This window comes from Pezoporus occidentalis, unplaced genomic scaffold (assembly GCF_034315485.1).
Source record: "Pezoporus occidentalis ecotype Australia unplaced genomic scaffold, CSIRO_AGI_Poc_V1 ctg19, whole genome shotgun sequence".
NCBI classification, from domain to species: Eukaryota; Metazoa; Chordata; class Aves; order Psittaciformes; family Psittacidae; genus Pezoporus; species Pezoporus occidentalis.
The window spans coordinates 1,430,933-1,444,691 of NW_026913748.1; the positions used below are offsets into that span (position 1 = coordinate 1,430,933).

The 13,759-nt window shown below is 36.4% G+C and overlaps 1 protein-coding gene across 3 annotated transcripts in view; it reads left to right on the top strand.

Moving 5' to 3' along the window:
• The window catches only part of GNPTAB (N-acetylglucosamine-1-phosphate transferase subunits alpha and beta), a 43,186-nt gene that overhangs the window by 28,230 nt on the left and 1,197 nt on the right, over positions 1-13,759 (top strand). For 2 of the 3 annotated variants that reach the window (XM_062616372.1, XM_062616374.1), the window contains 8 exons: positions 73-1,181; positions 2,030-2,229; positions 2,503-2,722; positions 3,746-3,859; positions 5,686-5,771; positions 7,477-7,575; positions 11,080-11,247; positions 12,547-12,637. In XM_062616372.1, the coding sequence (XP_062472356.1) occupies positions 73-1,181; positions 2,030-2,229; positions 2,503-2,722; positions 3,746-3,859; positions 5,686-5,771; positions 7,477-7,575; positions 11,080-11,247; positions 12,547-12,637 (2,087 nt within the window). Of the gene's footprint in view, positions 1-72; positions 1,182-2,029; positions 2,230-2,502; positions 2,723-3,745; positions 3,860-5,685; positions 5,772-7,476; positions 7,576-11,079; positions 11,248-12,546; positions 12,638-13,227; positions 13,286-13,759 lie in introns of all 3 variants that reach the window. The other variant, XM_062616373.1, reaches the window with a different exon arrangement.

Here is a 13,759-nt window from a genome sequence, read left to right on the forward strand (position 1 = left end):
CCCCAAAAGACTGAAAGCTTAGTGTCAGACTGCAGACTGACAGAAATTTGTTTCTTGTTTTTTTTTTCCCAGATCACTTTGAAGAGATGTACAAGGTGACGCTTCAGCTTAATCAGACCTACTATGTTATTCCCAAAGGTGAATGTCTGCCCTACTTCAGCTTCAGTGAAATAGCCAAGAAAGGAATTGAGGGTTCGTATAGTGATAATCCAATTATCCGACATGCTTCAGTTGCTAACAAATGGAAGACTATCCACCTCATAATGCATAGTGGCATGAATACAACTGTGATCTATTTTAACCTTACATTTCTAAATAAAAATGATGAAGAATTTAAAATGCAGGTAGCTGTTGAAGCTGATACTAGAGAGGAACCAAAACCGAACACAACTTCCACACAAAAATTGAACTCTGATTTTAAAACTGTAACTTCCATACCAGAAGCTGAAATGATATTTGAAGATATTCCTGAAGAAAAACGCTTTCCAAGAGTGAGGAGACGTCGAAATGGCACAAAAGAGATTATACATGAAGAGGTGATAATACCATCAGTAAACATTTCTCTCCTTCCTGAAGATGTTCAACTAGCATTGCAGAAACTGGACTTAAAACTATTAAATGGTGATATCACTCAGAAAGGATTTAACCTATCCAAGGCTGCTCTCCTGAGACCTTTCCAGTTCTTAACTACAGTAAAGAGTATCATAGACCTGGAAAAGAAGGTAGTGCATAATCGTTCAGAAGATCAGAAGAACCATGCCAGCTGGCAGAAGCCTTCTAAAGATGTAAACAATGGTAAAATAAAACCAGTTAAAGCAAATGAAGAAGTTCCTTCAAGACTTAAAGGAATAGAAGGAAATGTTGTAACAGTGAACACAAACCAACCTATATATAAAGTCAAGTCAAAATCCACACTTCTCTCCCAGGCCATGGGAAATAAAAGTGAAACTCGAGAAAAAGTACTGAATGCGCTCATATTAAGGGAAACCCAGAAATCAAAACATACTGTGAATTTAGATACTAGAGAAGATGCACAAGGAATGGAAGGAGGAAAAGGGCATTTGCAGATAGATACAGATGTAAAAGAGAGGCCAGTGGGAAGAAAACTACAGTCCTATGCTGGAAGTTACCAAGGCTTTTTGCCATGGGAGAAAAAGAAGTACTTCCAGGACCTACTAGATGTGAGTATCTTAATGTCATTGCTTATTGGAATACTTGTATCTTTCTGCATTTAATGGAATACTTCCAGTGCAATCTATACATTTGGAATGTGTCTTGCCTTTGAGGCAATTACGAGTTGTTTTTGGTTTTTTTTTTTCCAAAGCTTCTTTTGATTTTTTTCATGTAAAATCTATTTTATGATCTGGGCCTCTCTTAGCTAGGTGAATAGCTTTCTGTTCCCTTTCTACTGCCTTTTTGTTGTTGTTGTTGTCATATTCTCTTTTTATTCATTATATGTTGGCACAGTGCTATTGTTCAGATGTATATAGCGCTACAACTGAAACCTTAAATTTTGTTTTGAATGCATTTATGCAAATATGGATCCAGTCTATTAAAAGAAAAAGTAAAGAAATGTGTATAATGGTCACTACTTGAGTTCTGAAATTTAAATTGAAAGTCTGCCAACAAAACTGAATATCCAGACCGTGTCAAGAAAACAATGCAGGAAGCTTCCTCTGCTTCCAGCCAAAGCATTTAGGCAGTTTTGAAAACCTCTAGAACATAAGATAGATAACAGTGCTTCATTTGTTAGCAACTGCCTTGCACTATGCCAAATAGTGAAGGGGCAGTATTTTTAACAGTAACTTTTTCTGTTCATATGAGATTGGATTTTGCATGAGGAATCTTCATATTTACAGGATTTCAGTTATTCCAATACGGATGAATAATTAAAAAAGGTGATATTACAAATAAATCTGATGGCAAACAGGTTAGGACCTGGCTGAAATGTCATTTTTTTTCCTGTCTGCTTAATGTTTTTGTTCTTTTAGGTAATGTAACTTTGATTTCTACTTGTCCTGCTGTTTAGGAAGAAGAGTCATTACTCAAACAAATGTCATACTTTACTGATGGCAAATATTTTGGAAGGCAGCTGAAAGATACATTTGCTGATTCCCTTCGATATGTAAATAAACTTTTAAACAGCAAATTTGGATTTACATCTCGAAAAGTCCCTGCTCATATGCCTCATATGATTGACCGCACTGTTATGCAAGAGCTACAGGATATGTGAGTATGTCTGTGTTTGTAATAATGTAAAACTCCAGGTAATTCCACCTTTCAGTTGATGCTTTGCTATAGCTATTTCCAGTGTATTGATGGGTACTCATTAAAATTGCATTTCGCAAAAGGAAATAGGGAATTTATTACAACATGACAGTTGTGTTAACATAAAGAGACTTTTGAGGACCTCTTAAAATTCTGGTTGAGAATGTATTTTTAGGTAAGGAATGTTTTGCTTTAAGAAACTGGATTACTAAATTAGTTTATGTTCTTACGTAGGTTTCCTGAAGAGTTTGACAAGACATCATTTCACAAAGTGCGGCACTCAGAAGATATGCAGTTTGCTTTTTCATATTTCTATTATCTTATGAGTGCAGTTCAGCCACTGAACATTTCTCAGATCTTCGATGAGGTTGATACAGACCAGTCAGGCATTTTGTCTGACAGAGAGATTCGCACGTTGGCCACAAGAATCCATGAATTACCATTAAGTTTGCAGGTACTCTTTTCTTACCAGTAACTTCTTGAGTAACTTCAGTTTTACAGTCCAAACCTGTTAAAATGAGTCAAATCTTTATTTATCTTTGCTTATAGTTTCTGTAACATTTGGCAATTCTTAAATTTTACCTGGATATAATAAAAATGTTCTACCTTAACACTATTCTATGGAGTCAACAGTTAAACTGAGTTCTAGCAGCATCAGAAAAATGGATCACTGATGTCAGAGTTCAAGAAAGCAGGTAGCGTGAGTTTGTCAGGAAAGCTGTTCACTGGTAAAAGTCACTGTGAAGAGTGGGATCCTGCTGTGCTTGCTTTTGCTCTTGCCCTTGCTGTAGTAAACCACTTCTTGCCCTGAGGAACTTGTGGCCTAAAGAAAGAACTGAGAAAAAGGGTAGCAAAGAACTCATACTATGACCATATACAAACACTCACACTTTTGTTTCTTTAGGAACCTGATAAATAGAGACATGGTCTTTGTAGGACTTACTTTGTAGGACAGTCGGTGGAGAATGAAGTGTACTATTTCTGCTTTACAGAGAGGAATTAGCACAGAACAAATAATTTGTTCTTGAAACACCACAAAAATCATTGGCGTAGCTGGAACACAGCCTTGCTTTAGTGTGTTCCTGGCCTTGGTCAGAAAATCATCTTCCTGTCCTTCCAATTCACTTTTCTGTTTGTTTGCTCAATTTGGTATTTAATATGCCATTGCTGGTTTGGGAATTTTGTACTGTCCTGACATCATCAGTAAAGGGGTGTTTTTCATTTAAAAATGAAAATGACATTGTCATGCTTTATCTAGTCTCAGTTCAGCTATGCATTTCCTGTTCAGATGTATGGGGAGTCACACTGACATCAGCAGTTACTGAATTGGGTGCTATTGAATATTAAGTCTTCAGTTTCTGACAGTAGCATGAAAATTTCTTTTGTAGATACCATATGCCTGCGCACCCTAGATTTTTAGAACTATGTCAGTGAGAAAACAGGATTCTTTTTTTTAACCTCCTTTTCTCTCTGTTAGGATTTGACTGGTCTAGAGCAAATGCTAATAAATTGCTCTAAAGCTCTGCCTGCCAACATCACTCAGATACATATTATTCCACCAACTCAGGAAGCATATTATGATCCCAATCTGGTAAGAAACATTGGTCTCAAAAGATGCTTGGTTTCTTTTCTGAGCGTGTATTGACTGTGCTGGTTTGTTTTTGTGTTTACAAAAATTTCTACTTGTACGTACATGATGTAAGTGTTAGAAAATGAAAATTTTACAAGCTACTTCCTAACTTAAAAAGACATTCATTTGCTTCAGAAACAGAGAAAAATGAGCTTTAGAATATTGTTTTATATGGGATTCAAAAAGTCATCGTTAGGAAAATTCACTGATGTGAACAAAAAAAGACAGTAAGCCTTTTGATTAGAATTTTCTGATAAGTCTTTATCTGAATTATACCCCTGTTATTAAAAACAAAACAAAATCCAAAAAGCCCCTAAAACCATCAGATGGATGGATTCTTAAGAGGTTGCTTCCGATCTAAACCATTTTGTGAAAAGTGAGGTCTTAAAACCAGATGTTCCTTAAGATTTAAGTCCTTATTTTCATTTTAGTGGTTAAATTCTCATTAAAACCTGCTGGAATGTAGGAATCTAGCATCTTCAAATCTGATATGAATGATTTTTTTTTACAATGAGAATTTAATTCCTGCATCAGCCTATGCATTTGAAAAAATATGTGTGTGTGTACTCTGCTAAATTGATGACTTGGTGCTCTCTCACTTCAAATTAATACTGTATCAAAGCAAAAGTCATTTTGGTGAGTACAGATCATTTTGGTGAGTATAACTTCTGGGTAGTATTTCTGGGTAGATTATTGATCTCCAACACATGCAAATTATAATACAGAGATCTACAATGCATGTGTAGATAAATGTGTATGGACATGGACTTTTTTTCTTTTTATTTCTTCCCTCTGGACATCAGTCCTGCCTTGTATTCTTACCAGGTTATATTACAAGGTTATAAAAAGATTTTCCCCTAAGTCTGAATTCCAGCAAAGTTCTACATAAAGCCATTCTGTTCAGTCAGATTTTAAGAAATGGAAGTGTGAATTTGAGAGCCCTGCACAGTCTGAAAACATTACATCCAATATAGCTTGCCTTCATTTTGTCTTTTTATGCCTCTCAATTCAGACTGAAAAAATCTGTGAAGTAAAAACTTTCAAAAGTAATAATAAAGGATGGCTGCCTTGAATATGTTTTAAGGTTGGGTTAAAAATAGTCTCAGTGGTTGGTGACAGTGTCAAATTACTTTAACGTTTTTGGAGAGTTAGTAAAATATTACTAATCTAAGCAGTAGTGCCCAATGTACCAACAATATCTGTCAGGTCAGATAGTCACAAAATAGCATTTGTGCTTAGCACAAAGGCCTAATTTATTTTTCTGTTGTCTGCAACAGCTCTATTTCTTAGAATGAGTCTACTATGACAGAAATATACCTTGAGAACAGGGATTTTACTTTCCAGAATAGTTTCATCATAGGCTGCGATAGAAATAAGGCCTTGTCTGTATCAGCTGCTCTGCAGAGTTTGCCTGGCCAGTATGACTGCTGGCCTCTGCCAGAGGAATGTCAAAGGCAGCTGTCAAATGAGCTAGAATTTCTGAATATCTTACTGATCATGAAATCTAGAAGTTGCAATATTTTTGCAACAAACAATCTGTATTTTTCATATAATATTTGTATGCATAGGAAATTGTGATATGATGCACCTGTATCTTTTTGGTTTGGTTTTGTTTGGTTTTCCCTTCAATGGTTGATCAAGAAAGTATCGCTTTTCATTCCAGGAGAGTAAAGCATATGCAGGCCTTCCTAGCTGTAACAGAACTTTTCTACAAAGTACATCTTTATAACAGACTGTAATTTTCAATAACCTATAATCTAAACAATCGGTTGTTTGGTTTTTTTCAGCCTCCAGTAACAAAAAACTTAGTGACCAATTGCAAACCTGTGACTGACAGGATTCGTAAGGCATACAAGGACAAAAACAAATACAGGTATGTTGTTAACAGTATGTTGTTTCAGTGCTAGATTCTGTAAAGCAGTAAGAAGAGTTATAAATACGTACATGTTCAAAGATTGTATGTTAACATATCTTAGCTCCATTTAACAGTGAAATTGAAGAAACATACTGATATCTGCTAATGTTTCATTTTTCAGAATGATGTGATTTTTTTTTTTTTCATAATTTCTTACGTAGTTGTCTAAATATTTCCATGCTACTTCTGTCATTGGACCAGATCCTAATTTCTGTTGTACCATAGTCAGCCAGAGTATCTTTTAGATGTCTGTATAAATTGACTATATGTAGTGAGTGAGGGCATTCAAAGTAGCATAAACAGGAGAAGAGAGTCTGTTCTGTACCTAGAAGTTGTAAATCTGCTTCATCCTTCTTTCTGCTGATGCTTAAAAAGAGAAAAGCACTTTTAACACTACCTTGTAGGTTTCCTGAAAGGAGGAGAAGTGACACAGAGGTTAGGGGGACAAGAAAAGGGTTTCCATCCTGTTTTGGAAAGGGCAGGACAAACCATGATCATGACCATAGCTTTGTTTGAATAATTGTATTTACATAGATCTGCCTGAGATCAAGTTCTCTCATATCTTTCTTTTCTGAGACCTGCAAACCAATTGCATGCCACTGAGGCTGTTTGCTGGTATGGAGCTTACTGTCTTGTCTTCTGCCCATCACCTTACCAGAAGTTGCCCCAGGAGGGGCTACAAAGCCAAATAAAGCTGTAGAATGAAAGAAAGTTACAGGTGCTGCTTAGGGGCAGCTTTTGGACATTATTATACATTAATACATAGCACTTCAAGTTGTGCTGTAAGCTTTATAAATAATTCCCTTCCTGGGGGAGAGTGTAGGTTAAAACTGAAAAGCTGATGCAACAAATGAGATTGACAAATGTTGGAGTGGAGGCAAGAATTCGCTGTACTTAAACTGACTGCTAGTAATGTATTTATATCATTAGGATATATGCTCCTCTTTTGTTCTGTTGAGCTCTAATACTAAATTAATTTTGTGAGCTTTATAAATGCAGTAGGTTCTCAGGCGAGACTTCAAGGAACAGGAGGGGTATTTTCTTGTAGCAAGATAAGAAGGGTGAACAATGTGGTACCTCAAGTAAGACAGCTACACTGGGGTCAAATGCTCCTTCAAACTCAAGACATCCTTCAGAGATGATATTATACTTCTGCATTTCATATACTTGGTTTGTTTGCTATTGATTATATGGGTGAGAGGTTTTCTTTGTATTTAATTTTGTAATTTTATATACTCTCTGTAATTCTAAGATTTTTCTGGGGTTGGTGATTGGAAAAGAAGAATGTGTTTTCTCATATCTGGAGAGTAATTATAAATTGCAATTCTGAATTGTGTTTAAAATACAAAACAAGTAAATAGTATGGTGTTATGATTACTCTCAGCTCGACTGTTGCTTTTATGCCAAAATTCGTAATTTATATACTTTGCATTAGAATTCAGTTCTTTAATTTTTGGGTGGCTACTAATAAATCAATAGGAAGCTCATTCTGTGCAAGAGCATTAGCTGAAAAAAAGTAAATAAAATGATAGAAAGCAAATGGCAAATTCTATTGGAAGTTGGTCAATCAGATTAGAAATAAGTTATTGAATAGAAGATTAATATTTATTGAACCTGGCTTTGCATTGCTTTATTAATGTAGAAATATTATTTGAACAATAAGGTTTGAAATCATGGGAGAAGAGGAAATTGCCTTCAAAATGATTCGCACAAATGTGTCTCATGTAGTTGGGCAGCTGGATGACATACGGAAAAATCCCAGGTATCCTGTTTCATGATTTGTATGAAGTTTTGAGGTGGTTTTAATTTCCTGCTTTGATTGTTTAAACTGTGTGTTGGAAAAAAAAAAATCATTGCTGTGTATTTCTACACTCTGTGCTACAGGGCAAGACCAATTCTAATCAAAAGTACTTGTGATGTTTTCTATTTAACTAAAGCTAGGTGACGGCATTCTCTATGGTAGGGCTTATTTCATTAATTTTTGTTACATTTTTATATATCTAAACCCTTTGAGAATTTATGGATAAACGTCAGCTATTTTTGAGGCTCTTGTTTTTGCCATTCTAGAGGACTTACAGTTTATATTTAGGCAGTTTTGTTTTAAAGAAAGAGCATTTTGATTTGCTTTATGTAGCAATTTTAAAATAAAACTTAAGTGTAGATTTTGTTCAAAAATCAGCTTTGCTTATCCATCATGTTTTCATGCTCTGTTACAACATGACAAGATGTCTTAACTTTTTTTATTTTTTTCAAATATTTGGTGAGAAGCAGTCCAGAGCTGGGAGGTAGGCCTGTTTTTTCATTCTGCAATGGTGAAAGGTTTAAATATCCACATGTGAGAGTAGGCACTGAAGTGTTGAAATTAGGCTTCTGAAATGACTGGGATAAATGGGAAAAATAAATGTCGTGGACTACGTTTCACAACAGTGACCTTGGAAAGGAAATGATAACGTATTTGAGACTTCAGTCTGAATCTGCTTTGCAGAAGCACTTAACTGTAGTGCTGAGCCCATTGCATAAGACTGGGATTCAACCAGATATGGTGAGATAATTTAATAGCTAACTGACTAGTGAGACAGTGCTTCCACTGGTCTCCTTTCCTCCCTTGCTCTTGGTTGCACACTTCTACCTTGCATCTTGCTTCTGTCTTTAGAAAACTAGAGAGTTCTCTGCCAGTTTAATGAGTTTGGTTTCAAGGAGGAGTCTGACAAGTGTCGAAAAACAGAGCAAGGAGGAAAGTACATAAAGAGCAGTTTTTCACTTGCCTCTTACACTGTACTACTTGCTAGGTCATTCATTCAGAAAGCAGAATGCAAGCTTTAAGACATTTTGCAGCTGAGAGTGGTTTGTATCTCTTGCTCCTCCTTACAAGAGTTGCCACATAACCCCTGCATTCTGGTTCCCACTGTGACACAGTTGAATGGAAAAAGTGGGCACTGCCCTAACTCGTCCTGCTTCCTCTTCCTTCTCTCTTTGTATCTGTTTGTTTGTTTTAAATGTGAGTGTGATTTCAAGCAAAGGAGGGCATGTAACATGAGCTTCTCACCTTCAGTGTTCAAGTTCATGCTTGCAGTCACTGGCTTCTTATTTTGACGAGTGGTTGCTGATGTCAGGCTTTATCCTGATGTTGTGCTGATTGTGGTATGAGTATGCCTAATGGATTGAGGCCTGCTAACAACTTAAAATGGAGCTGCCTGTTCTGTGGAGTGATTGCATCCTTAAATGAGGATGTGTTTGAGTGAGGGTGACTTATTTTGGGAAGTTAGGCATACAAGATGAGGCAGGTGAGCTGGTTTGTCTTGAATCTTCCCTGTTTTTCATATAAGGCTCTGGCATGCTGTTAGGACTCAGCTTGAGACTCCGTACGTGCATACCCTTTTGGTTTTGTTTGGTTTGGTTTTTGTGGTGTTTTTTTATTCCTCTTAAGAAACACGGTGTATTGTAGACCCAGACTTTTGGCTGACTTGGGAAGTGAGGTTGCATCAATTGCTTGGGCTGTATTCCTGCTAAGTACAGTGCAGTACTGTAGCCATATCTTGTTAGCAAAGCAGAGCTGTATGCAGGCATGCCATTTCCATCTCTTTGCCACATTTTCCCTGAATATAAAACAATAATTATACACAATCTCTAAAAACAGATACTCAATGTCTCTCTTGGGATGGACTAAAAGTATTGTTCATTTACTGACGTTTGTTTAGTGCCTTTAAAGAAAAGTGAGTTTTAATTGTCTAAGCAGTATTCTGGAATAGCCAAAGGAATATCAGGTTTGGTTTCTTTTGGAGGGGTCAAAACAGTCTTTCCATTTGAAACTGGTTAATACCCTCATCACTCCTACTTACTGTGCTTTGGTTTGCTATGTGTAGTGTATTTCAGATGGAACTAGCCAGGGATGTTCCAGGAGAGCAGCTAGTACATTCCCAGGGCTAATGAGCTGCCAGTCCAAGGGACAAGGTCAGGGATAGTCCAGAGTGAACCTCCCAAAATGCTTGCAGTGTAGACATGATTGCCATAACCAGCTGCTTTGCATAGTATTACTTGATAGTGTAGACATAGCCTGCTGATCTTTGAAGAGGAGAGGCTTATTTTGTTCTTCTTAGATGTAGCAATTTGAATGACTGTTTATAATCTGCACATAATTGTCTAGAGCAAGGTTACCAGTTATGCCAGGTTCAGGACAGGCTGAGGAAAAGTGGTAATGCCCTGTGTAGGCCAGTTCCTGTGCTCTAGAATTCTGGTTATTTCCAGCTTCATGTAGGAAGTCTGAACTTTGCTCTTTGAAAGAGCACACCATAATATAGTGAATACAGCTGACCAGAACAACTTATTTACAAAGGTTAGCGATTACAAGGCATATGTCACCAGATTCAATTTCTCCCTCTGGGAAAAATGTAAGGGTCTTGTATCTCACAATATAAATAAAGCACATAACCTTGCCCAAATGTGGGAAAGGGAATTTTTGTTGTCAAGTACCAGGTCAGAGTGGCACACTAGCTGCTACTTTAGTTTCCGTAATTTATAGTAGCTTAGATAGTTTGTGTTTCTTATAATAGAAATAACTCTCTGCAGAGGCATTACTGGGAGCATGCTTATTTGGTCAGAGTGATTTCCATATAAATTCTAGCCAGGTGGTGGTTGTTTGTATTTTAGTTGACTATACACAATCAGCTTTGGGTCTGTGATTCAAGTCATGTCAAGTCATATACAATTTATATAGTGTTCTCAGTAACTCAAAGCCTGGCACCAAGCTTTGCCTTCACTTGTACAATCTTCTGTAGTTTTTATGTTGACTTTCTCTAAAGAGTGCAGCATACACAGTAAAATATTAATAATTTGGTATGTTTATGTCCCACAGTGAAGCTCACTTTGTTACTCATGATAATTTATGTAAAACTATAAAAGCCCTTACCCAAATTATAATGCTGGCCTTTTAACTTGCTGCCTGTATCCAGTGGTAGGCTCCGGGATAATGTGTACTAATGCCCATTAGATGGCAGCATTATATAAATAGAAGAGAGAGAAATGTGTCTTGGCATTGGATTCCTCAAAGGCTTTGACTCACTGTCAGCCTTGGTGTTCATAGAATTAATATCAAATCAATTTAAAATAATGCAACAATTAGAAGCTGATTGCCAGTTTCAAATATATCAATTTAGTTTTAAAAGGATATTGTATCGATTTTGTGTAAAAGGATTTTTTGTTCTTGGTTTGACAATACCTATGTTATATTATTATAGAAATATTCTAACAATGACTTCTTGTTTTCTAGAAAATTTGTTTGCCTAAATGACAACATTGATCACAATCATAAGGATGCTCAAACAGTGAAAGCAGTGCTTAGGGATTTTTATGAATCAATGTTTCCTATACCTTCCCAATTTGAATTGCCAAGAGAATATCGGAATCGTTTCCTTCACATGCATGAACTCCAAGAATGGTATGTTACACAGGTTCTCTTCAAGTTACTGTAGTGTGGTACCATAGAATTATAGAACATATCAGTACAAGCAATTTTCCTCCCTCCTTCCCCCCCAGTGTTTTCATGAAGGAGTTAAAGGTGAAAATAATGTGATGAGATTTGAATGGACCACAATTTGAGATTGAAAGGATTTGGGTTTTTCTGGTGCTCGTGAAGTCATTAGTCATTAGCTTTTCATTGATTGACTCTAACCCACTTCAAGAAAAAGTTGTTTGTATGGGTGGCTATAATTTTAAGTAATTCAGGAATTCTGGATTTCTTTAAACCCCCACTGTTTGGAATGCCTGTTGCACAGGAGCAATATAAACTGTTCAGTTTCTCATTAAGGGTTGTTTTGGGTTTTTTTTTTTTAATCTGTCAGCAGTGATCAGGTGGATAATCATCAGAAAAGATACATGTGTCTCATTTTTACATAATGTGTGAAAATTTTGTGTTTACCACTTGCCATTTTATAAACAATAATTTCAGAAACTTCAGGGGCAGTTGATTTGAGAATACAAGAAAAGGTTATCAGGTAGAGTAAAAAATGAGACAAGAAGACTAGTAATCTTGTTGCTGATCAGCAAATTATGAGAAATGAATGTTAGGAGAGAGAGAGAGATGAACCATACAAAGAATCAGAATGACTGTAGGTGACAAGAAGAGGTATGGATTGTAGTGCTACAAGCTGTAGCAATGGCAGAACAAGTGGGAAGCAAACCCATTTCAGCAGTTAATCTCTAGAAATTTGTGCCAGAAGAGCAGACATATTGTTGGCTCTCTGAGGACATCCATTGAGACTTTGTTAGCTTCAAAAAGACACTTTGTTTGTTCATAGCCAAAGATTCCTACTAGCATGGGTTAAAGCATGCTCAAGTGCTGGTGGAAATCCATGTTTATCAAAACATTTTAGAGTCATGAAAGAGCTCAGGTCAGAAGGGATCTCAAAAGATCATCTGGCCATTTTGTGGGAAAGTGAGCCTAGATGAGATTATCTAGTACCCTGTGCAGCCATGTTGCGAAAACCTCTAGTGATGAGAATTCCGCAATGTCCCTGGGAATTGTTCTCACTGTAAAAATAATTATATCAAGATGAAACCTCTCCCAGTCAAATTGTACTTGTTGCCCCTTGTTCTCTCCATGTGGCTCTGTGAAAACAGAGCCTCCGTCCTCTTCTAGCCACCCTTTCAGCCCATCTCATGAAAACTCTTTAAAATTTATATATTTGTATTTAAAATATATGAACCTGTTTTTCTGTTTCCCTCTTTCTTTGTGCAGGAGGGCGTATAGAGACAAGCTCAAATTCTGGACCCATTGTGTTCTAGTAACACTTATTGTATTTACAGTCATCTCATTTTTTGCTGAACAGGTAAAATTAATACCTTATCAAATCTGTAGCACTTAATAAATTGGTGTTATCTTCAGAATATAAAATATTTTTTTTAAATGGGTTTTGAAGAGTATCTAGGATTTTACCTTCATAGGAAGCAACAATGTTACATGACTAATGATTAGGTTGCTTTAAGTCATCATGTTGAAATTCCTTGAAAAGAGTCACATGGGGGGAAGGAAAGCAGTATTCCCTTTTCAGGTGCCTTGTGGCTGTCAGGACCATCATCAGTGTGCCAAATTTGGATGCTCAGAATCCGTAATTGTTTTTTAAATTCTTGGTCTGTTAACAAACATATTGGTAAAGGTTCAAAGTAAGTTAATGGGAAGGACATTTAAGTAACAACTATACTCTAGTCCTGAAGAGAATCTTAAGGTATCTAGAGGCCTTATCTATTTCATCCCTAAGTAATTGCAAAGACTTCAGTTGAATTCAAAAGGTTATGAATCTGACACAAAGGAAAAAGATGCTCCACTTCTGCAAGCATAAAATGGCTTTCTTGAACATGATTAATCCTGCTGAACTAAGAGGGACACAATGGAACAAATTGTATGGGTAATTCTTTGCAGGTTGGGGCCTTAAGTAACACTTTCCGTGGTCTGATGAAGAGGGTGTAAATCTTGAAAGGTTGGCTTTTAATTATTTTTTTCCCACCTGTAACTTTTGCATGAATCTTTCTCTTGATTTTTCAGCCTTTTCTATATATTAGAAAACTCATCCTCTGTTAGTAACTTGGTTTTGGAAGGGGGTCCTCAACTTTGTAGTACAGCTAGGTGTATAAATAATGCTTAAGGTGCCAGCTTCATGTTTATCTTTTAGAAACTGAATATAGCCTGGTGTTAATATAAATACACAAATTATCTTTTAAATAACCAGAATATAGGCATACTGTATTACTTACTTTCTGCTTGTATTCTGGTTATTGAGAATTCCATTGGAAATGGACACGCCTAATAGATGAAATGGAATAAATAACTTTTTGTGCAGTGTTGTCCTAATGACCATGGATGGTACAGATTTTGTAGATTTTTAGGATGAAAGCCTGATCGACTGTGCACCTCTAGCCCAGCAGAAAAGTAATTACTGTATTTTTTGTTTTCT